General features: G+C 38.0%; 1 protein-coding gene across 1 annotated transcript in view; it reads left to right on the top strand.

The window, feature by feature from the left end:
- Positions 1-1,091: 1,091 nt before the first annotated feature.
- LOC131946414 (glutamate receptor) overlaps positions 1,092-22,748 on the top strand; it is an 83,577-nt gene continuing 61,920 nt past the window's right edge. Inside the window, exon 1 of the mRNA XM_059307161.1 lies at positions 1,092-1,196. Within this exon, the coding sequence (XP_059163144.1) occupies positions 1,115-1,196 (82 nt within the window). The 5' untranslated portion in view covers positions 1,092-1,114. The remainder of the gene's footprint in view (positions 1,197-22,748) is intronic.

Genomic DNA, 22,748 nt, shown 5'->3' on the forward strand with positions numbered 1-22,748 from the left:
TCACAAATTATGAATTACTGAAAAGTTGAAAAAAAACAACAACTAAATAGCGCGTATGATATACCGCGGGTCGGCTCGTAAATTATATCATTTTATGTTTAGAGTTAGTAAAAAAAAGAATACACACGTGTGTTTCGTTATCTTATTTAACATATTTGGCATAACAGTTGTATGCACAGTATACTGTTTTGAAAAGGATCTTCAGCAGTCCAACAAGGGAATTGATCTGGCTAGGTTTTGAATGATGACTCCGGGGATAGCCGCACCGCATTCCTTCACTACTTCACACCATTTAGAAAGTTACAGCCCAGTAACGCTTGCTTAGACCTAAAGCTATTGGAATGTATTGAAACGATCTCAGCATTTCATTCACATTTAATTATAGTTAGTTGTCATTTTTCTTAGTTCAAATAGTTTGTATACATTGCTATTAAATAAATGATAGAGATTGGTTGGAAAGTAAACACACACAATGATGTACCTTAAGTTTGATGTACTAAGAGAGACACATCACAGGTAGAAAATATTGGAATATATGATATATATATATATATATATATATATATATATATATATATATATATATATATATATATATATATATATATATATATATATATCATAGAATCGTGCAAATCGTTTCCGTGTTTTTCAATTGAGTACGCGACATCCCATTTGATTTTAAACTAGAACATTCAAAGTGTTTTAATTACGTGACGAAATTGGAACGTACGCAATGTTGGCTGCACTTAAGGGGGTTATCTCTCGGGGGATTCGGATCGCGGCCAACATTTTCATAAAAAATCATGCGCGTCCCTACTATCAACAATTGAGCATCAATCGTTTCCAACACGACAATCAGTGGCTCGATATCCGCCTCTGATCACCCCTACCCCCCACCTCCCCCACTCTCACTGCGCAGGCTGTAGCGCGGGCGCTGTCCAAGCCTGGATTCCACTTGTGTTTAGGGAGAGAGAGAGAGGGGGGGGAGGGGGGTTGCCCGCAGGACAGTGGTGATGCGATCGATACTAGGTCGTGGTGCTGTTCGGCGCGTGTAGGACACAGCACACGTTCAGAGAAACACGCTGCCGTGGACGTGAACACGACGAGGAAGATGCTGGCGCAGTTGCTTGCATCCTTTGGTGTGCTGGTGGTTTTCGTTCGGATATCGTTCTCCACTGAAGATGTGCCGATAGGTAAAAAAAATCGCTATTTTCGTGCATGCCACTCTGATTGTGATCTCTTGTTCATAAGTATCGAACTCAGTCACAAATTCATTCACAACCTTACTTTTAAAAATTTCATAAGACATTACGACTTTTTTATGTAATCTTACAGAACACACACCATCAATGACTTACCAAACATCTAAATTAATGATTATCATTTCATGAACTGTGTTACACTGGTTGCCACGGTAACGGAAACACAGTTGTTTATTTTAAACACTATGTAGAAAGAAAAAAAAAATGAATGCCAAGACAGTGTATCTTTGACCTTTGTGTGGAATAATGTTAGACTATTGGTTTCTATTAGGGATAATGGTGGGCTAATTTTAATTAGGGATACTATTGGGTCATTAGTTAACATTCAGGATTAGTAAGGATCTAGTTATATAAAGAGATAACACACTCATAAATATGTTTACTCTAGGGACGACTAAGTTTTATGTTTCCAATAGGATTTATATTACGAAAAAATTGTTTTAGATATCGATGTTTTTAACACTATAGCAATTGACGTTGTGACAATGATTAGTTATATATTTCCAATGGGGATAGTGTTAGGATATATTTGGTTATGTTCTTGATGCTCTTAACCTGAAATTGTTCATATTATAGAACATACCATAAGCCGTGTGTATTTATTAGGGGTATTGTTTGGCTATTTGTTTCTTCTTCTCGCTGCCTGTGATGTTTTTTAATCGTTTAGGTGTTGAAGGTGCTAAATATGTGTAGTGTATAGATTGCAATAAGTGCTAGTGCTCAGCTGAAGGTGTTAGAATGTCGGAGTGTGTTTGTGTTAGCACTATGCGTCAGTATATACATACATAGAAAATATATCAGTATGTTTAGAAAACGTCTCCGTGTGTGACTGTCATTCTGTACATAACGTGTCACTGTCAAGGCAATGTGACAGTGGATGTCTGTTTATGTTTGCTTGGCTACTATGTCCGTGTATGGGATACAATGCGACTGCTGATGGGTGTATTGGATATGTCTTGTGCTGATTTTGTTAAGCTGTGTGTGCACTCGGTGTGTCAATCAGTGTGTAGAATTATCTAGGCAGTGTGTAGAACTTTCTTAGCAGTGTGTATAAGCTAGGAGTCAGTGTGTAGACTTGTCTTGGCTGTGTATAGAAGCTTAGAGTCAATGTGCAGAAACTAAAGGTCATTATGTAGAAGATGCGTGTCAGTATGTAGACGATTTTGGAAGTGTGTAGAAACCAAGTGTCAGTGTGTATAAGCTTCGTGTCATTATATGTAATTTTATTGGCAATTTGTGTAAGAGCTACGTGCTAGTGTGTAGAAATGACATAACAGTGTGTAGAAACTACCTGGCATGATATGTCGTTGGGTAGTGACTCTATGTCTGTATGTACAATATATGTTAGTGTGTAGATACAAAGTCAGTATGTACACACTATGTGATACTTTATAAACACTCCCTGTCACTGAGCAGTCAACGTTTTCCACTACAGTATCGTGACATGTACACAACATACATAAAATACTGTGAGTGACACCGTGTTATCGTATCTCTGTTTAAAATATGGCCAGTGTCACCCCCTGCCTTTTATTGTATGCTGTGTACACCTCAGTACACCACGGTTAAAGCAAAAGAAAATGCCCATCAAGATCAGCTGTCAAGTCTGAACGGTCAAGCGTTAAATCGATCTGTACACACAGCTTTGATATGCTTCTATTTTTGTGTGGTCACGTGTTTTTTAAAAGGGCTTCGGTGTGGGTGTGGTAGGGGTGGATAAGTGTAGGAATGTGGGGGTTGAAGTATGGCGTGAGGTTTGTATTGCATACAGAGTGAGGGGGGATATGTCGAGTTGAGTGTAAGGGTATGTGGCATTGTTGTGTGTAGTGGAGTGTGGATGCTATTTTTTAAGTGTACGGAATCAAGTGCAAAGATGTTGGGATGAAGTGTCATGATGGGTGTGATGGGGTGTGGGTGTGTGGTATGTGGTTTATAGTGTAAATCTGGGTGTGTTGTGGAGTGTAGATGTTATTTTTCAAGTGTGCGGTATCAAGTGCAAGGATGGTAGGGTGAAGTTGCACGATGGGTGTGATGGGTGTGGTGGGGTGTGGGTGTGTGGTGTATAGTGTAAACGTGGGTGTGTTGTGGAGTGTAGGGAGTAATTCGCAGAGTGTAGCTGTGGGGGGAGGCATTTTTTTCATAATTGATGGAGTATGGGGGTAATTATAGGTGAAAGTTAGGATGGTAGTGTGGCGTGTACGGTTTGTTGTGTGGTGTATGATTTAGTGGGGTAGGGTAGTGTATGGTGTGTTGTGTGATGTAGTATTCAGTGTGAGGAGGATAAGTGACAGATATGTAGAGTATGTGTGTATGGCTGAAAGTAGGTAGTGTGGGATACGTGTATTGGTTGGTTGTGGGCAGTGTAGGAAACATGACTTTGAGTACTACAGTGTGTAAGATATAATAAATTTGTTGTGCAATATTGTATGCTTACAGATGTTTGCATGTGGAATGTGGATAGTGTAAAGTGAATGAATTTGGCAGCGGGTGTTTTAATAATTGCCAGCTACCTTAGACCCAAAGTAGTGAGGGGTGTTGAATGGAAGATAAAATGGCATTGCATTAAAATAATATGCCGACCATCGTTAAAAGGTGGTGACGGTATTCACTTCCTAGTTACCGTCATTGTTATGATTGGGATTATTTAATTCTAGACGTCCACTAGACCCACCATACTAGTATGTGTTAATATGCCCCTTTTTCACATATTTGAAAATACGGGAGCACTTATTAGGAAACTTAAAGAAAAATTGTTTTAAATTGTTTAGTGTTTAATCTGCTTAGCCTTTAAAATATTTGCTGATTTCTTAAGGATTAAAACACAACTAATAAAATACGGCACCCATTAAAGAACAATCATGGACAAACTTCTTAGGTTTATATATGATCAATTATAAAATTTGCTTATATTTTCACCTTATATTTCAAGCGGCTTAATTTTGTATTTAAATTTAAGAAAGAAGTCATTTGGTACATATATCAATAGATCATAGCAAGTTTGAATACACATACCTTGCTTCTTAAACGATTGTCAAACACAATAAGGATTAATCTACATCTTATAATATTTAGGGACAGCTGTCATCAAGATTAGGTAATTGTAATTGATTTATTTATTTGTGATCTCTCGTTTATTGTCTACCAGTTGACCAGAAGAGTAGCTTGTTTATTGGTCTTATCTACGTACAGTAATAGTCTTTAGCTATTGTAAAGCCCTATACATTATTCAAGTCCCTTGATTGTTTAGTCGTTGCCAATAGCGTGTCGAATTACAAGAAAGTCAAAAGTCATAGGCGTGTTTATCAGCCGCTTCGCTAACATTTTATGTACAAAAGTCATGTAAAATATCCTGACGAAAAATCCTGTAAACATTTTTTTTCCAAAATGTCCTTTTAAAATATCCTATAATATAAAAAACATCCTGTCAAAAAGTAACATGTAAAAGTAGCTTGTACAAATGTTATTTTTATTTTCTATCCCAATTAGAATTGTATCTGAATTGAAGTTGTTATTGTTATGTTTTGTTTTTTGTTATTCAACAAACACGTATTCACCGTGTAAGCGATATTAAAGTATTCACTTTTTATATTTAGTTTTAAAAAAAGTTTTAGGGTCCAGTTTTTTAAAACTGATTTTTCAGACTCTAACGTACGTTGATAGGTACAGGTTAATTTCTTGAGATACTATTCGGACACTAACGGCTGCCATAGCAAAACCACCAAAACCGACCGAAAATAGCCCAATATCGTCGATCATTCTCGACAATCACTGAAGTAAACTGAAACTCCGCAATTTAACCAACAAAGAATAATACCAACAATCTCAGAACAAAACCAACAATCTCAGAACAAAACCAACAATCTCAGAACAAAACCAACAATCTCAGAACAAAACCAACAATCTCAGAACAAAACCAACAATCTCAGAACAAAACCAACAATCTCAGAACAAAACCAACAATCTCAGAACAAAACCAACAATCTCAGAACAAAACCAACATTCTCAGTACAAAACCAACAATCTCAGAACAAAATAACAATTACCGAACACGACGCAAAAACAACGAAACCAGTACAAAACCAACTATCTCGAGGACAGAAAAACTCTAATCAAAAGCGACACCAAACATTCCTCCACCAATATAAACTCGAACCTCTTTATTTCTTCCGTCTGTTTGTATTGAACTTGGTACCATCTTTTTTTTCCCATTTGCTCAGACCATTTAATTTAGTCAACTGGTCGCTCTAACTTAATTAAGACTAACCAATTCAACGAAAGTTTTTTCCCCCACTAAACTTACATTAGACTAGGAAAGTAAACAACTATGGTAGAGTGACGTAGGGAACCGTCTGCCTTTAAACACTCCATCAACAGTCGCTCACCCTACATCAACAGACGCTCAACTTGGGGGCCGAGGAAAGTTGTGGTCGATAGTAGCGAATAACAACGGGAGAGATGACTTCCGCAGTGAGCAAATAGTTCTAGGATCAACACGTTAGATTAGACTTCAAGGGATAAGCTTGGTACTTGAGGCATCAAGGGTAAACTTGGTACATGAGGCATCAAGGGATAAACTTGGTACATGAGGCATCAAGGGATAAACTTGGTACTTGAGGCATCAAGGATAATCTTGGTACATGAGGCATCAAGGGGCGAATATGGGAGATGAGGCATCAAGGATACGCTTGGTACATGAGGCATCAAGGATAAGCTTGGTACATGAGGCATCAAGGGATAAACTTGGTACATGAGGCATCAAGGGATAAACTTGGTACTTGAGGCATCAAGGATAATCTTGATACATGAGGTATCAAGGGGCAAATATGGAAGATGAGGCATCAAGGATAAGCTTGGTACATGAGGCATCAATGAATAAACTTGGTACATGAGGCATCAAGGATAAACTTGGTACGTGAGGCATCAAGGATAAACTTGGTACGTGAGGCATCAAGGATAAACTTGGTACATGAGACATCAAAAGATAATCTTTGTACATGAGTCATCAGGGGTTAAATATGGGAGATGTGGCATCAAGGATAAACTTGGTACATGAGGCATCAAGGGATAAACTTGGTACGTGAGGCATCAAGGATAAACTTGGTACATGAGGCATCAAGGGATAAACTTGGTACGTGAGGCATCAAGGATAAACTTGTTACATGAGGCATCAAGGGGCGAATATGGGAGATGAGGCATCAAGGATAAACTTGGTACATGAGGCATCAAGGGATAAACTTGGTACATGGGGCATCAAGGATAAACTTGGTACATGAGGCATCAAGGATAAACTTGTTACATGAGGCATCAAGGATAAACTTGGTACATGAGACATCAAAAGATAATCTTTGTACATGGGGCATCAAGGATAAACTTGTTACATGAGGCATCATGGAATAAACATGGGACATGAGGCATCAAGGATAAACTTGGTACATGAGGCATCAAGGGATAAACTTGGTACATGAGACATCAAGGATAATCTTGGTACATGAGGCATCAAGGATAAACTTGGTACATGAGGCTTCAAGGATAAACTTGGTACATGAGGCATCATGGGATAAACTTGGTACATTGGGCATCAAGGATAAACTTGGTACATGAGGCTTCAAGGATAAACTTCGTACATGAGGCATCAAGGATAAACTTGGTACATGAGACATCAAGGATAAACTTGGTACATGAGGCATCAAGGGATAAACTTGGTACATGGGGCATCAAGGATAAACTTGGTACATGAGGCATCAAGGATAAACTTGGTACATGGGGCATCAAGGATAAACTTGGTACATGAGGCATCAAGGGTTGAATATGGGAGATGAGGCATTTAGGGATAAACTTGGTATATGAGGCATCAAGGGTTGAATATGGGAGATGGTATATCAAGGGATAAACATGGTACATGAGGCATTAAAGGGTAAAATATAGGAGATAAGTTATCAAAATATGGGAGATAAGTTATCAAAATATGGGAAATAAGTTATCAATGAGATATTAAGAATTGATTTCGAGAGATATGATATCAAGGGTTAAATATGGGAGTTGAGACATCAAGGGTTAAACATTTGTGGATGAGAAATCAAACAACTACTTAAAGAGGGAAAGCTACTTATAACTTAAAACGACATGTAAAACCTTGCGATGAAGAATGTGATAATTCAGGGTATGGGATATCAGTGATCATAATCAGTCATTTAAAAAAAAAGAAAAGTGTACAAGATTTTGCTTTTCTTGGTTCTCCCCCCCCCCCCCCCCCCCCATTGACGTAGCGAGGTCTGGTGTCATCAGGTGCGGCACTTAATGGAGTCACCCCCCAGAGGCGTAGCGACCATTCTCGGGGACAAACTTTCAAAGGTTCGATTTGCACCCCCCTCAAACTTCCGATTTGCACCCCCCCCCCTTAAACTTTCGATTTGCACACCCCCCCCCCCTCAAACTTTCGATTTGCACACTCCCATTAAGTTTTTCTATATATATTTTGCTATTTTTTGCCTTGGTGTCACCCCCCTAAATGGTGTCACGCAGTGCGGCCCGCACCCCCGCCCCCCCCCTCGCTACGCCTCTGCCCCCCCCCCCCATTTAGCACTGACCCACAGCACATGGTCAGTAAAATATTACCCCCCCCCCCCTTAGACAACCTTCCCATTTAGGTTTTCCTTATGTGTGTGACATCGATAATGGACATATTTCTCATAAAAAAAACCAATGTCAATACCGATACCATTCGGTAACTTAATTACTGCAGCTGTCAATGTCATTGTTAACCCCCACGCTAAGTATCAAGGTGACGGTCTAAACGACAAATTAGTTTTATACGATCATTCGATATGTAGACTCGTACATCCCAGTTATTGTCCCATGTGTGAGCGTTTGTTGCTGACTTCAGACATCGAGATCTCCTTATGCGGTGTCTTAAAAGCATTTTGCCGAAATCATCGATCCTGTTAAAGCTAGTTTTTTTTTTTTTTTACCTTGCGTTATTATGTAGTTAGGCGATGAATAATAATATTTAGAATCTCTCTAACGTTCCTTTTTTTTTTTAGCCCTGCAAGAGGAACTTAATTAAATCTCCGTTTACGTTTTGAAAACCTATATTTTCTATAACCTTGAAAGGTGAGAAACGCGGTGTGTCTGGTCTATTTTGTGTGCATTGTTTTTAGTTTTATTTGTACAAATTAAACATTGAAAAATTACAAAACAACATTATGATTTAAAATTCTATATGAAAACATTTAATCGTTTGCTACATTCAACAGCAACGAAGTGAAACATCAGCATCAACAAACCCATCAATATATAACTTTAACTGTATTATAAGCAAAATTTGCATTAAGACATACAGTTAAGCATAAATATAAGTTGTGTCAAAACACATAGGTGGTATCTCGATATACAAGTGCACTGATATACGAGATTTTCTAGATAGTTTGGCGAACAATATTTTGCTTTGACACACGAGTAAAAATTAAGATACGGGGAACCTTGGATATATATATATATATATATACATATACATATATATATGTGACCGAGCGTAGTTGCATCTTCTGCTCGACAACGCCAAATGTAACGAGTCTATTTGCCTGTAGTGCCAAATGTTAACGAGTCTAACCACTCATTCTACACAACATCGACCACAGTATAGATACTCGAAGATGCAGGTTCACTATTGATCCTTTTATTACATGAATCAAAGAAATGCTTCACAATAATATAATGAATCAAAAGAAATGCTTCACAATAATAGTCTGAATCAACTGACCCCCAACAGTCCTCACTAGTCTTCACATAACTGAATGCACATGTCTATCGTCCTTATTAACACAATACGGCTAACCCGTTCAATAACCAACTTGATACTGATCCTGTCACTGTCTCTGATACTCCTCTTACTGACTGACTGATCCCCTGATCTCCTACTCCTCACGTCTCTACAGTTCGGCCTCCTTTCTCAACTGTCGCCTTCCTATATATCCCTTCGTATTCGTAATCGTATTCGGTTCTATCACAGTTATGTTCAATCCGAATATCTCGCCTTCCGATTACTACGCAGTTGTCTCATCAGTCCGATTAATAGAACACCTGCACTGTTTCGTCAGCCAAGTCGTGTCAAAGTTGACAGCGGCTTGTCGTATCGCTTGGCTTATCAGTCCAACACCTGCACTATTGCGTTCTTAACAATAGTGACTAGTAACTAGGCCTACACTAGTTACATCCACCGCCGCCTTTTTTTGTGTGTTTTAACCACAAACAACGCTTGGTAGGTGCACTTCTTAAATGTCAATCGCACCATCGTAAAAAAATTTATTGTTCCATTCACTGTCAATGTCGTCACATTCGTAAAAGATTGACAGTTATCCCTATTTCACATATCAAATGTGTCTACATCATATTCCTCAGACACAAGGCAGTTCTAGAATTCACATCCACCTTTTTTCGTTTGGTGCCTTCACCAGTTCACTTTTATAACTTTTTGAACAGTCTGTTCTCATACCAGCGCGACCATGAAAGAATTGATGGTTGCTGACGAAAAATTTCGTATTCTTTCTGTTTCTCAAACTTCTCCGCGGACCACTTATCTGATGGTCTACTGTCTCTCTGCTTCTGGGAGGAACGGGATCCTCTTTGTTGCCGTTATCCTCCACTTGTGTATCGCTGTTGTGCTGTTGATGGTGACATGGTTCCGGGATGGCTATGTGAATTTCCGTTATAGTTTCCGGTTCCCTAATTGTCTTAGGTTTCTTTGTGTGTAAATGCTCCTCTTGCCGATGCCAATATTTCTTTAATTGAGCAATATTCGCCCACCGATCCGGTTTGGTGTGATTGATGGGTCTTATCTTAAAGGGGCCACCTGCTACTTTAGGCATCTCCACGACTTGCCATATCTCCTGTCCCCAGAGGTCGTGGATTTTGTTTCTGCCTAACGGGTGGCTACGCAGTAATACCCTGTCGTTCAGTTTGAGTGGCGGGTCCCTTGTCTGTACCGGCGGTTCCCTTCGCCGTGCTTCATGTTCTAGTCTTTCCTGTACTACCCTGTACATTTCTCTAATTCGTCTCATATGTTCATTCACATATTCTAGTGCGGTGTATGAGCCAGTCATACTTTCCTTTTTCCCTAGGAACAAGTCAAGAGGGAGTCGAGCCTCCCGTCCGAACAGTAACATGTGTGGCGAAAAGCCGGTTGTGGCATGGGGGGTGCAGTTGTATAGATATACCAACTCTGGGAGAAAATCAGGCCAACGTTTTTTCTGTTCAGGTTCTAGCGTACGCAGCAAATCATGCATGCTGCGGTTGAACCGCTCGCACTGTCCGTTTCCTTTCGGATTAAATGTGGTTGTTCTAGATTTGTTGATCCCGTAGTGGCTGCACAGTTGGTTAATTACTTCTGACTCGAAGGCCCTTCCTTGGTCAGAGTGTAATTGTCTTGGTATGCCATATTTGATGAACCAATGTTCTATTAAGACCTTTGCCACTGTTTTGGCCGTCTGATCTCGTGTGGGCACCGCCACAGTCCATTTGGTGAATACATCAGTCATTACCAACACATGTTCCGTCCCATCCGATGATTGCTCCAACGACGTAAAGTCCATAGCCACAATCTCTAGTGGTTTTGTCGCCAGTAAGTGTCCTGATGGCTGTCTCATTTTAACAACTGGCATTTTCGCATGCTGACACCTCACACAAGCCTCACAATGGCGTTTGACCTCCATCTCCATATTGGGCCAGTAACACCTCCGTCGTAATATTTTGTGCGTCCTGTCCTGACCCTGGTGTCCTGCCCTGTCATGTGCCAACCTTAGCACTTCTTCTCGTAACTGTCCAGGCACCACCACCTGGTGTATTGTCCCATCTATTTGGTCATGAATTCTCCGCATGAGAACACCATCCTTTATACTGAGACGGTCCCACTGACTCAGTAGTTTCTTTGTTTCCCGACCAAACTGTTCTCTTTCCCTTCTTCTTGGGAATTTTTGTTCCTGGACGTATTTCAACAGCGGCTGTAAGCCACTATCCGTTCTCTGGGCATCTCTTATCTCTTTATTATTAAGGCAATTAAAATCACTAATGTCCATATGTCCGGGCTCTGTGGAAATGTGCTCCACCCCGGTCTGTCCGTTTTGCATCCCGTGCACCCCGTGAGGGATATCTGTTGACGCTCTGACCTCACATATTCCTGTCAGCGTTTCTTCCTCATCGCCCGGTCTCTCGTAAGGATTCCTTGATAAGGCGTCCGCATTGCCATTGGACCGCCCCGGGCGATATTTTATCTCCAGGTCAAAGAGTGCCAATTCTGCTGCCCATCGCTGTTCGATGGATCCAACTTTGCTGTCTTTAGGTGACTGAGGGGGTTATTGTCAGTGTATACCACACATTTAGCACCTAATAGATAGTCCCTGAATTTTTCAGTCACAGCCCATTTTAATGTCAAAAGTTCTAGTTTCATGGCGCTGTAATTTGTCATGTTCTTCTCTGATTCCTTCAGAGCTCGACTGGCATACGCAATAACCCTGAAACCTTGCTCTTGTTGTTGTGATAGCACAGCTCCCAGACCTTTAGAGCTGGCGTCAATTTCTAGCCGAAATGGCTTGTCAAAGTCTGCGTATCCTAATATCGGTGCCTCTGTCAAAGCATTTTTCAGTAGCTTAAACGAGTTCAGGCATTCATCAGTCCATAATTCACCTATCAGTTGTGTTTTACCTTTCTTTTTCTCCTTACTGTGTTTCTTTGTCATTTTGTTTACCAAGTCATGCAATGGTGCGGCAATTTTTGCAAAACCAGGTACAAAGTTTCTATTTTCTTCTTCAGATAACAGACACTCTACAGATGAACATTTCTCCTGTGCTTTTAATTTGCATGAACTTTCCCTATCCAGTTTCGTGGTTAACCTTGAGATCTCATTCTTAAGTCTACCAATTTCTTCCTTATCATCATTTTTCTTAGCCAACAAATTGTTCACTTGAAACTTTTCAACATTCAAGTTCATTTTTTCAATATCTGATAATTTCTCTTCGAGTCTTGTTTGAGACTCTTTCATTGTTTGTCCCATTTTGTTTCTTGCGCCATAACCTCGCCGCTCTGTAGCCTTGACCTGCCCTACAGAGGGCGATCGTTTCACCGGACAGTACCGTGCCATATGTCCGGGTTGTGAGCAGGACAAGCAAATTGGTCGACCTTCAGCCGTCCACCGGAGCGATGGACCGGCAGGTCGCGGCTGTCCAACCCGTCCCTGTTTTGTCCCGTTTTTGCCCTGATTCTCAGCTGTTGCCCTGCTTTCTAACCTCTCCAATCGTTGGTCAACCTTATCCAGGTGGGCCAACAGTTGAGCCATCATGGTTTCCATCGTGCCGGTCCCTGTGGGTGGGGATTGTTTCTGTTCCGGCACAGAGACTTTGTCTACCGAACAGTTCGATTGGTCCTCATCCTCGGACCTGCGGATCGCTGAGTTCCTGACCTGAAGGAAGGTCAACTGCGGGTCTTTGTAGACCTCTTCTTTCAACTCTCTCCTTAAGATCGGGGTTGCTAGCCCCTCGATGAAATGGTCCCTCAGTAGGCGCACATCAATGTCAGGTGTTTTGCCCTTTACCGAATCAAAGGCCCTGTTCATTCGGTGTGAATACTCCATCACACTCTCCGCCATTCTCTGCTTTAAGCCTACGAACCCCGATAGCAGTTGCGATCCCGACCGTCTCTCCCCAAAGGTCTCCATAATTAGATCCAGCACCTTATCTGGATCTGATTGGATGGTTTTATCGTGGCATTTGACCTCTGCCCTAACCGTCTCTCCTATACTGCCCATCAGCAGTCTTAATCTTTCCTCTGGTGACATGTATCTCGAGGCCCAGGCCGCTTTGACCTCTTCACTGAACCTGTTGGTTAAAGTTGGATCACCGTCCCCGTAAAATTTGTTAATGTGGGACTCTCTGGGCAGGACCACAATATGGGTCTGCTTCTCGTCCAGAGTAGACATTATAATTTTTATTCCTTGAGTAAAAAAAGAAAAGACCTTTCTTACCGTGTGTGTATGAAAAATTTTCCTCGTTCCTCAATTTTCACTGTTCCTGAATGTCCGAATTCACACACACACGAACCACAGTTATGAACTGAATCTAGGTTGATAATGGGTGCCTAAAGCGGCTGGTCTAATTGAATCACCCTGCTCGCAGCGCCAAATGTGACCGAGCGTAGTTGCATCTTCTGCTCGGCAACGCCAAATGTAACGAGTCTATTTGCCTGTAGTGCCAAATGTTAACGAGTCTAACCACTCATTCTACACAACATCGACCACAGTATAGATACTCGAAGATGCAGGTTCACTATTGATCCTTTTATTACATGAATCAAAGAAATGCTTCACAATAATATAATGAATCAAAAGAAATGCTTCACAATAATAGTCTGAATCAACTGACCCCCAACAGTCCTCACTAGTCTTCACATAACTGAATGCACATGTCTATCGTCCTTATTAACACAATACGGCTAACCCGTTCAATAACCAACTTGATACTGATCCTGTCACTGTCTCTGATACTCCTCTTACTGACTGACTGATCCCCTGATCTCCTACTCCTCACGTCTCTACAGTTCGGCCTCCTTTCTCAACTGTCGCCTTCCTATATATCCCTTCGTATTCGTAATCGTATTCGGTTCTATCACAGTTATGTTCAATCCGAATATCTCGCCTTCCGATTACTACGCAGTTGTCTCATCAGTCCGATTAATAGAACACCTGCACTGTTTCGTCAGCCAAGTCGTGTCAAAGTTGACAGCGGCTTGTCGTATCGCTTGGCTTATCAGTCCAACACCTGCACTATTGCGTTCTTAACAATAGTGACTAGTAACTAGGCCTACACTAGTTACATATATATATATATATATATATATATATATATATATATATATATATATATATATATATATATATATATATATATAATAGGTAACAGAAGAAAACCGTCTAGACCAGACCTTTCCTTTTCTCCATACATATTTGTCTAAAAATCCAATCGGAACTTTTATATTAAAGGATTAGCTCATCTATCACAACTTTACAGGAAACCTAAAGCACACACCAAACTCCAGCTAATAAAATAAAATGTCGTTAAAAGACATTTTTTTACCAGCGATGTTGAGCTGGTTTTTGCCTCGACGGCTTTCAGTGACTGCGTCCCATTGTTGATAACTGCCCTTTTAGCGCTAATGGCAGTGAAGCACTCCATTCACTCCAGTGTATTTATAGACCGGGGTGACGATGGTGCCGGAGTGTCCTATACACTCACTGCGTCTGTGTTTCTGGAGTGTCTTCATTCAACAGACCTTTCCCAAAGTTAAAAAAAAATATTTCGGAAAAAAATTGGAAAACAAAATTGAGAACGTGGAGAATTTTTAAATACTTGTTTTCGTTTTTTCACCGGAAGTAGAAGATCACGTGACGTTTTATATTCAGACGTTTATGTATCTTTGCTTTTAAGAGGGAAGAGCTTTTTATGGGATATCAAGGGCTTGTGTCTATATAATGTGAAATGAGTCTGTGCTTTGCGATTGATGTTTGGAGTTTATAGTTCTGTAGCGAGCTGAGACGTTAATCTAATTCAACGGTGTTTTAAGTCATAATTTAGCTTGAATGATTTGGAAAAAATAATGTGCTTTTGCATGTTAAACTATCTCAATTGAGATAGTATATAATTGTGTTGAATTGGTTTTAATTAATGCTATCTTTATCTTTGTACTGATAGATACCAATCGAATAGTACCAGGATTTAACGTACCAATAGCGTATACTTTGTTGCGATATTATAATTATCTATTCAATAAATAATGTATGATAGTTTCTTCAATGATGCTTCGACAACTACATTTTACAAACACAATCATTCTAATTAACTTCACAGTTATTAATATTATGCACATTAATAAACCTGTAATGTTTATGATTGTATGTTTTTAGGCCTGTCTTGCGTGTCAATGGCACCGTAGCTGAATACTATAATTTTAGCATATATTTTGTTTACAAATTCATACTAATTTTGAAGTTTTATCGAGATATCGAACTCATATATTTTGATGCAGTTATCTAGTGCTTTTATTGTCTATTACCTTAATTAAATGTCCCAAGTTATATTGATGATACTGAAATATCTTTTAAGACTTCAATTTTGCAATAATGAACACATACTTATAGATGCGCACTATTTTTAAATATCTTTCTGTTAATCTCAAAAAGTTAATTTTAATTTTAAAACGTTTGTAAATACGAATCTATCTTTTTTTTTTAATTTATCTTCATTACATTTTAAAAAAAAACAAAAAAAAAACCAAAAAAAAAAAACCTCTGCTGTTAACCCGAGATGTCAAGGTGTTTGATCCCACGCCCTCACACACTAGCCAATACCACCGACCAAATAGCTACCTCGCGTCCAGCTTGACCCCTGTCTTCCGATCGGTCACGACAAGGACTATGCTGATATGAAAAACTTAGTGACCAGCAATCGATGACCTAGACAGTGACAAGACTTCCGGAACTAGCAGGCGACAACTCGAACTGTCATCATGGGGATTAGAGGGAGTTGCGCTTAACGATGGAGGGAACATGATGGGGCGGGGGTGGGGGTTCCAGTGTTAGAGGAACCTTTGAAAAAGACAATTTATGCTGCAAAATGGTGAAAATAATAGAAATGTTCTTTGGTACAAGTATAAAAGAAAAATTGCAAGGGGAATATTGTATTGCTACATGGAAGGAACGCCAAGAGGATGTTGTATTAAAATGAAGGAATTTTAGTCCCGAAAGAATACAAAAAATCATAATAAATTACTAAGGAAATTCTGGTCTAAGTTGTTGCAGGAATACCTAGACACAGGATTGGACGAATAACGTGCTACTAATAGAAACAACTCATTTTCAATGCTTTTAAAACCAACTACTTAAATTGTTTATAATACTTGTACATTTCTAGATACTTCATGAATAAAAAAATAAAAATCAATGAAAAAAAGACCCCACCAAAGCTGAAATGCGGAGGACACTGCAAAGTTACAATCCTCAGAAAATCTTTTCTAATAAGGAAATCAGAAATTATATTCTAATAAGGAAATCATAAAATCTATTCTAATAAGGAAATCGGAAAATATATTCTAGTAAGGAAATCAGAAAATCTATTCTAATAAGGAAATCAGAAAATATATTCTAGTAAGGAAATCAGAAAATCTTTTCTAATAAGGAAATCATAAAATCTATTCTAATAAGGAAATCAGAAAATATATTCTAGTAAGGAAATCAGAAAATCTATTCTAATAAGGAAATCATAAAATCTATTCTAGTAATAAAATCAGAAAATATATTCTAGTAAGGAAATCAGAAAATCTATTCTAGTAAGGAAATCAGAAAATCTATTCTAGTAATAAAATCAGAAAATCTATTCTAGTAAGGAAAGCGGAAAATCTATTCTAGTAATAAAATCAGAAAATATATTCTAGTAAGGAAATCAGAAAATCTATTCTAGTAATAAAATCAGAAAATATATTCTAGTAAGGAAATCAGAAAATCTATTCTAGTAATAAAATCAGAAAATATATTCTAGTAAGGAAATCAGAAAATCTATTCTAGTAATAAAATCAGAAAATCTATTCTAGTATTAAAATCAGAAAATCTATTCTAGTAATACAATCAGAAAATCTATTCTAGTAATAAAATCAGAAAATCTATTCTAGTAATGAAATCATAAAATCTATTCTAGTAATAAAATCATGAGCTATAATCTATAAGGACGTTTGTGCAAGTTAGTAGCTTTGAGCGCTTTTATAAAATAAATTGAGCTGCTATGTAAAATAACTACCACACATACACATCTATAAATTTTAATTTTGTCTTGAGATCTACAAATCGATACAATCTTAAACCTTAGAAATATATTGCTCATAGACAACCGAATATGACAAGCTCCATTTGGGTGACTTTTTCATAACAAAATTAGAAGTCGTGAGCTATAAGAAAAAAAAATCTATTCAGTTCACATGACTGACATTTTAGCTATCAAACTAAAATGTATCTGGCCAAAGTGGCGTATCTATTAACCTCATCAATCAAAAGTGAGACGCACAATTTCAGAAAAATACAAAAAAAAAAAAAAAAAATCAAGTGTCTACTAACATGAATGAATTTTAAGCTGACGAAATAAAAAAATTTGCATAAATTACGTAGCATCTTAGTGTTATTTGAAATTATACGATCTGAAAAGTTTAAATTATTCGGAACTTTGATTGATTGAAAAAAGCTGACTTGAATTTAAAATCTCTAGGTGCTCTGAATAAAATCTTCGAAAATTCCTTTAACGTCCATGTATATCCCAATACCAATAATAATAAAAAAAATCTGGATTCACGTACAAAACGTATCGTAGAAAAAAAACAGTAGCGTAGCGAGGGGGGGGGGGGGGGCGGGGGGACATATGCCGACCATAGGGTGCGCCAAAATGGGTTGGAAAAATAAATTGAAAGGTTGAGGGGGGTGGAAATCGAAAGTTTGAGTCGAGGGGGTGCAAATCAAAATCTTGAGGGGGGGGGGGGTGCACATCGAAAAGTTTGTCCCCGGTCGCTACACCTCTGGAAAAAAAAAAAAACCACAATTTAGCTAGAAATTTAGATGATCGCTTTGTGTTAAACATGGTGGTAGTGTAATATTACGCTAAATCGTCACGCCATAGCTTTCCATGTATCTATAACAGCATTCTAATCAACATAATAGACATGCAAGTACGCAGTAATTACCATTAACATGCTGAATTTCCCAATCACATTATCCATTTTAAACATGTACACACACAGTCCCGAACATCCAACAATTACTGTTTGTTCTAACATTACATTTCATTAGTGTTTGAAGCAACATGTAACTCAGCGTAAATGTAAACCATTGGCTGAAGTCTGTTGGGTTACATCGAAAATGGGTTTTGCTTTCATGGGATTTTAACATTCTTTGCTAAGGCAGGTAATGTTCGGCGTGGTGTAAATGTAGAGCTTTCATTTGCAAAATCGAATGCGATACGTTCAAGTTAAGGGTTGACGCCTTAAAAAAGTGCAGCTTTAATGAATACATATCACAATTTTTAAGAAGTAAAAATTACTGGACATAGTACTAAATATTACATCACTCGAGGAAGTATGAGAAATATATGAAGTTTCCTTAAAGAGATCTAACAACAGATCTAGAATTGTTATGTACTCATACACGATTTGTTTACCACCGTGACTTAACGAGTGATATACACGTTGGCAATAATGTTTTTCTTCTCATTCTTTATTAAACTAACAGTATCACAGACATATAGCGAGTGTATTCGGGTTTTTAAAGTTATCTTATAAATATATATATATATATATATATATATATATATATATATATACTAGGCATACTGCCTAGCTTCGCTTAGGTTTTTAAATAACATTTGAGAATTTGAATACTTAATTATTTAGCGATGGATTTGGTGTTGAGTGCTTTAATTTAAACAGTAATGCTAACTTTAGAAAAAAAATGTTTTAGTTTGTCATTTAAATACCGTTCTCAGAGAAATATCGGAAAGTACGCAATGTATAAGTAAAATGGAATTAGAACTACACAGCTTCCATGAACAGTACATCTCATAGTTTTTATTACATTGCCTTTTGAAATTTATTTATTTATTTAATTGGGATACGTAACTAAATTAACAACTTAATTTTGTACTAAAACAAATGCTATACTTCGTCATTTTCTGTTTCTGTTTAAAATAGTATACAATTATTTGAAAAATAATAATTTAAAAAACGTTACCTCCCTTGAAAACTGAACGTATGACGTATGTCTTTGTTTTTTTTTTACAAACAGTTGCTATGCTTATATAAGAAATTACGGTACATGAACATATTTAACAACTATAATGGCTGTTTCCGACGGGATTAAAGTTTTTTTGTTAGCCTTCAGGGTCGGTCTACGACGTCAAATAATCTTAAGGGGATCGTTCGTCAATTTATTTATATATATATATATATATATATATCTCATATAAGGAGAATTTCACTCAAGATCATCTTTTAGCTCTCGTCGAGGGCTTTGAGTCTGACCAACAGTTTTTCCATACGGCCTAGTCATCTATAGTAGTGTATGCAAAAAATTAGCCAGATATACTGAGCTTAAGTACCCTAAAGTCTGCGTTGAAATGACCCTCTGTTTTTCCCATAAAATACAAAGATTATATAGGGAAATACAACTGGTCAGTTTTGACCGCTTTACGAAGTTTTCCCAGATATGCCGAGTTTTTTGTGACACCCCTAGGTGTTCTTCTACCACCTCACAAAATATCAAGGGGGGTCGTCGGAGGAATTTTTTTTTCGTAATAGAGCTCATATAAAGAGAATTTCACTCGCGGTCACTTTTTAGCCCTCGTCGAGGGCTTTGAGTGTAACCGACAGTTTTCCCTAAAGGTCAAGCCATTGACCTAGGAGCATGCAAAAAATTAGCCAGATATACTGAGCTTAAGTATCCTAAAGTCTGCGTTGAAATGACCCTCTGTTTTTCCCATAAAATACAAAGATTATATAGGGAAATACAACTGGTCAGTTTTGACCCCTTTACGAAGTTTTCCCAGATATGCCGAGTTTTTTTTGACACCCCAAGGTGTTCTCCTACCACCTCACAAAATTTCAAGGGGGGTCGTCGGAGGAATTTTTTTTTCGTAATAGAGCTCATATAAAGAGAATTTCACTCGCGGTCACTTTTTAGCCCTCGTCGAGGGCTTTGAGTGTAACCGACAGTTTTCCCTAAAGGTCAAGCCATTCTACCACCTCACAAAATATCAAGGGGGGTCGTCGGAGGAATTTTTTTTTTTGTAATATAGCCCATATAAGGCGCCGGTCAGTCGAGGTCAGTTTTGACCCCCGCTCCGTAGACTTTTTGCCAAACCGTCACTGGCCCTCGTGTTCTATCGCCATAAGGCACCTTCGTGCCAAATTTGACGCGCCTGCGGCGCCGGGAAGTGCCCTATCGGGCACCCGACCACTTTGCTTTATATATATATATATATATATATATATATATATATATATATATATATATATATATATATATATATATATATATATATATATATATACATATATATTCACACATACACAATCAAAGACATGTATATATATATATATATATATATATATATATATATATATATATATATATATATATATATATATATATATATATATATATATATATATATATATATATATATATATATATATATATGCGTGTGTGTGTGTGTTTATGTGTTTGTGTGTGCGAAAGTGCTTTTGTGTAGAGTTAACTGTTGTATTTACAGGTGTATACACATTTAATGACACGATTACAACAATTACTTAACAGCCTGGTGTGAAACATTTAATGTTATGACCCGTTTCCAGAAACCATGCAACACTCCCCTTCCCCTCCCCCACACTCTCACCCTCACCACACCCACCCCTAGGTTTCCAGAATTATTTTTTTCTTCCAGCAAATTGTTCATGAAATACTACACCAGCGCCCAATCGATAGTCTGTGGTCTGGTTTTGATGAATGATACAGACACGAAGGTCTAGCATTAAGAGTCGCTCGTTGCGTATAATTGCAGGAGAAAATGACGAAAATAAAACAACCTACCCGCCGTTTTGTGTGTGAAGTAGATCTATTAATAGATTACAGAAATCTGTATTGCCACTAGATTCTTGGTGTAGGGATAGAGTGTTAATATTTTATGAAGATTGATACTTGTACTTAGATAATGATACATTTGAGTAGAGTTTGGGTTTACCCGATAGTTTAGGACCGTTCTGATCCAAGTTGGTTTGTTGTGAACATTGCAGTTACACCACTTTATCATACAGTTACATTTGACTAAAGCACGGGTTCCCAACCTGGGGGTCGCGACCCCCCTGGGGGTCGCGAAGGTCTTTCTGGGGGGTCGCCAACTGGTATACTAAACCTTAGTAATTTGAAACAAAACATAAATATTTAGAAGAATTTTTTAAATTCGACTTCATTAACATCACTGGAAATGTAATAGAGAAGAAACAAAGCGCACTGTACAAAGTTGTTCTCAGTCACGAATCTATGAAACCTTCAAAACTAAAACGTCATTTGAGACGAGTCATTCGGAACACACCAAAAAATATATGGAGTTCTTTCGTCGGTAAGATGCTAGTTGCAAACGCCAGAAACTTGATCGAACAGGAAGTTTTCACCAGCATTAGTGCAAGCATCAAATGAAGTCGCGATAGAAAATGCCAAGCAAAAAAAAAATGAGAAAATCTCATCAAACGCTGCATGTACGTAAATGTTAAATAACACATTTTTATTGAAATTAAGCTTTCACCATTGTTTGCTTTTCAAGTTGATAAATCAACAGACGTGAGTTCGTGTCTATATTCATGCGGATGATAGCAAAGAAAAGTTGCTCTTTTATGAAGCTAGCATGGAGAAAATAAATACCTTTTTTGAAACTGGATGATTAAAATGGGTTACAACGGCTGTGGGGGTTTGTACGGATGGTGCGCCATCTATGTTTAGCTCAAAATCGGGCTTTCAGAAAACAGAAAAGATTTAGCTCCCTAACCACTGCCCTAACCAATCGACATCAAGAGTCCATTGCTAGTATAAGTCGTAAATTATATAAAATCTGGAGCTTTCAAAGAACTGAGCAAAAACATTAATATAGATCACGAGGTTCTGCTCTCCTACACTACAGTACCATGGCTGTCAAACGAAATATTGTAAATTGTGTTTTTGAATTGAAATCTGAAATCAAATTGTTCTTGTGAGTGCAAAGGAAACAAGACTTTTTGGTATACTTAAAACGACATAGAGTGGTTGGAGAGAGTATCATACCTAGCAGATATGCTCGAACATCAAGATAAGCTTAACCTGAAGCTAAAGGGAAAATGAACGAATATTATAACTTTCCATGATAATCTCGGGGCATTTTTCTCAAAGCTGCAAAATCGGTAAAGAAAACAAATCTTGGAAATATTGTAAATTTGAAATACTCTGCGGTGTGGTAGATGAATCTAATTGTGAGATAATTAACATTTTGAAAAAAGCGATTTCTGGGCATCTTGAATCTCTTGAAAACGAACTGTATCGCTATTTCTCTGAGCTGAAAAAAAAAGAATCTGCATTTACGCATTACCCATTCTCTTCTTCCCTTGATGTTGCCAGCATTCCCGATGAATTACAAGATAAATTCTTTGATTTGCAGAATGATTCCGAGTAAGATGAAAAACTGCAGACACAATTTTGGTGTAGTATTCACCATTCATACCCAAATGTAAAATTGATTGACTTTTCGAGAATATATTTTCAACACTATTCTTCGATTAAAAACAAAATTAAGATAATTATAATGACATTGGTTGGCGTTAACAAAAAATGTTTTTAATTTAAAACTTAACCAGGAAGGTTTAGTGAATAGTATGCAATTATACTCA

This window comes from Physella acuta, unplaced genomic scaffold (assembly GCF_028476545.2).
Source record: "Physella acuta isolate Inbredline_101_S28 unplaced genomic scaffold, ASM2847654v3 ptg000560l, whole genome shotgun sequence".
In the NCBI taxonomy this organism is placed as follows: domain Eukaryota; kingdom Metazoa; phylum Mollusca; class Gastropoda; family Physidae; genus Physella; species Physella acuta.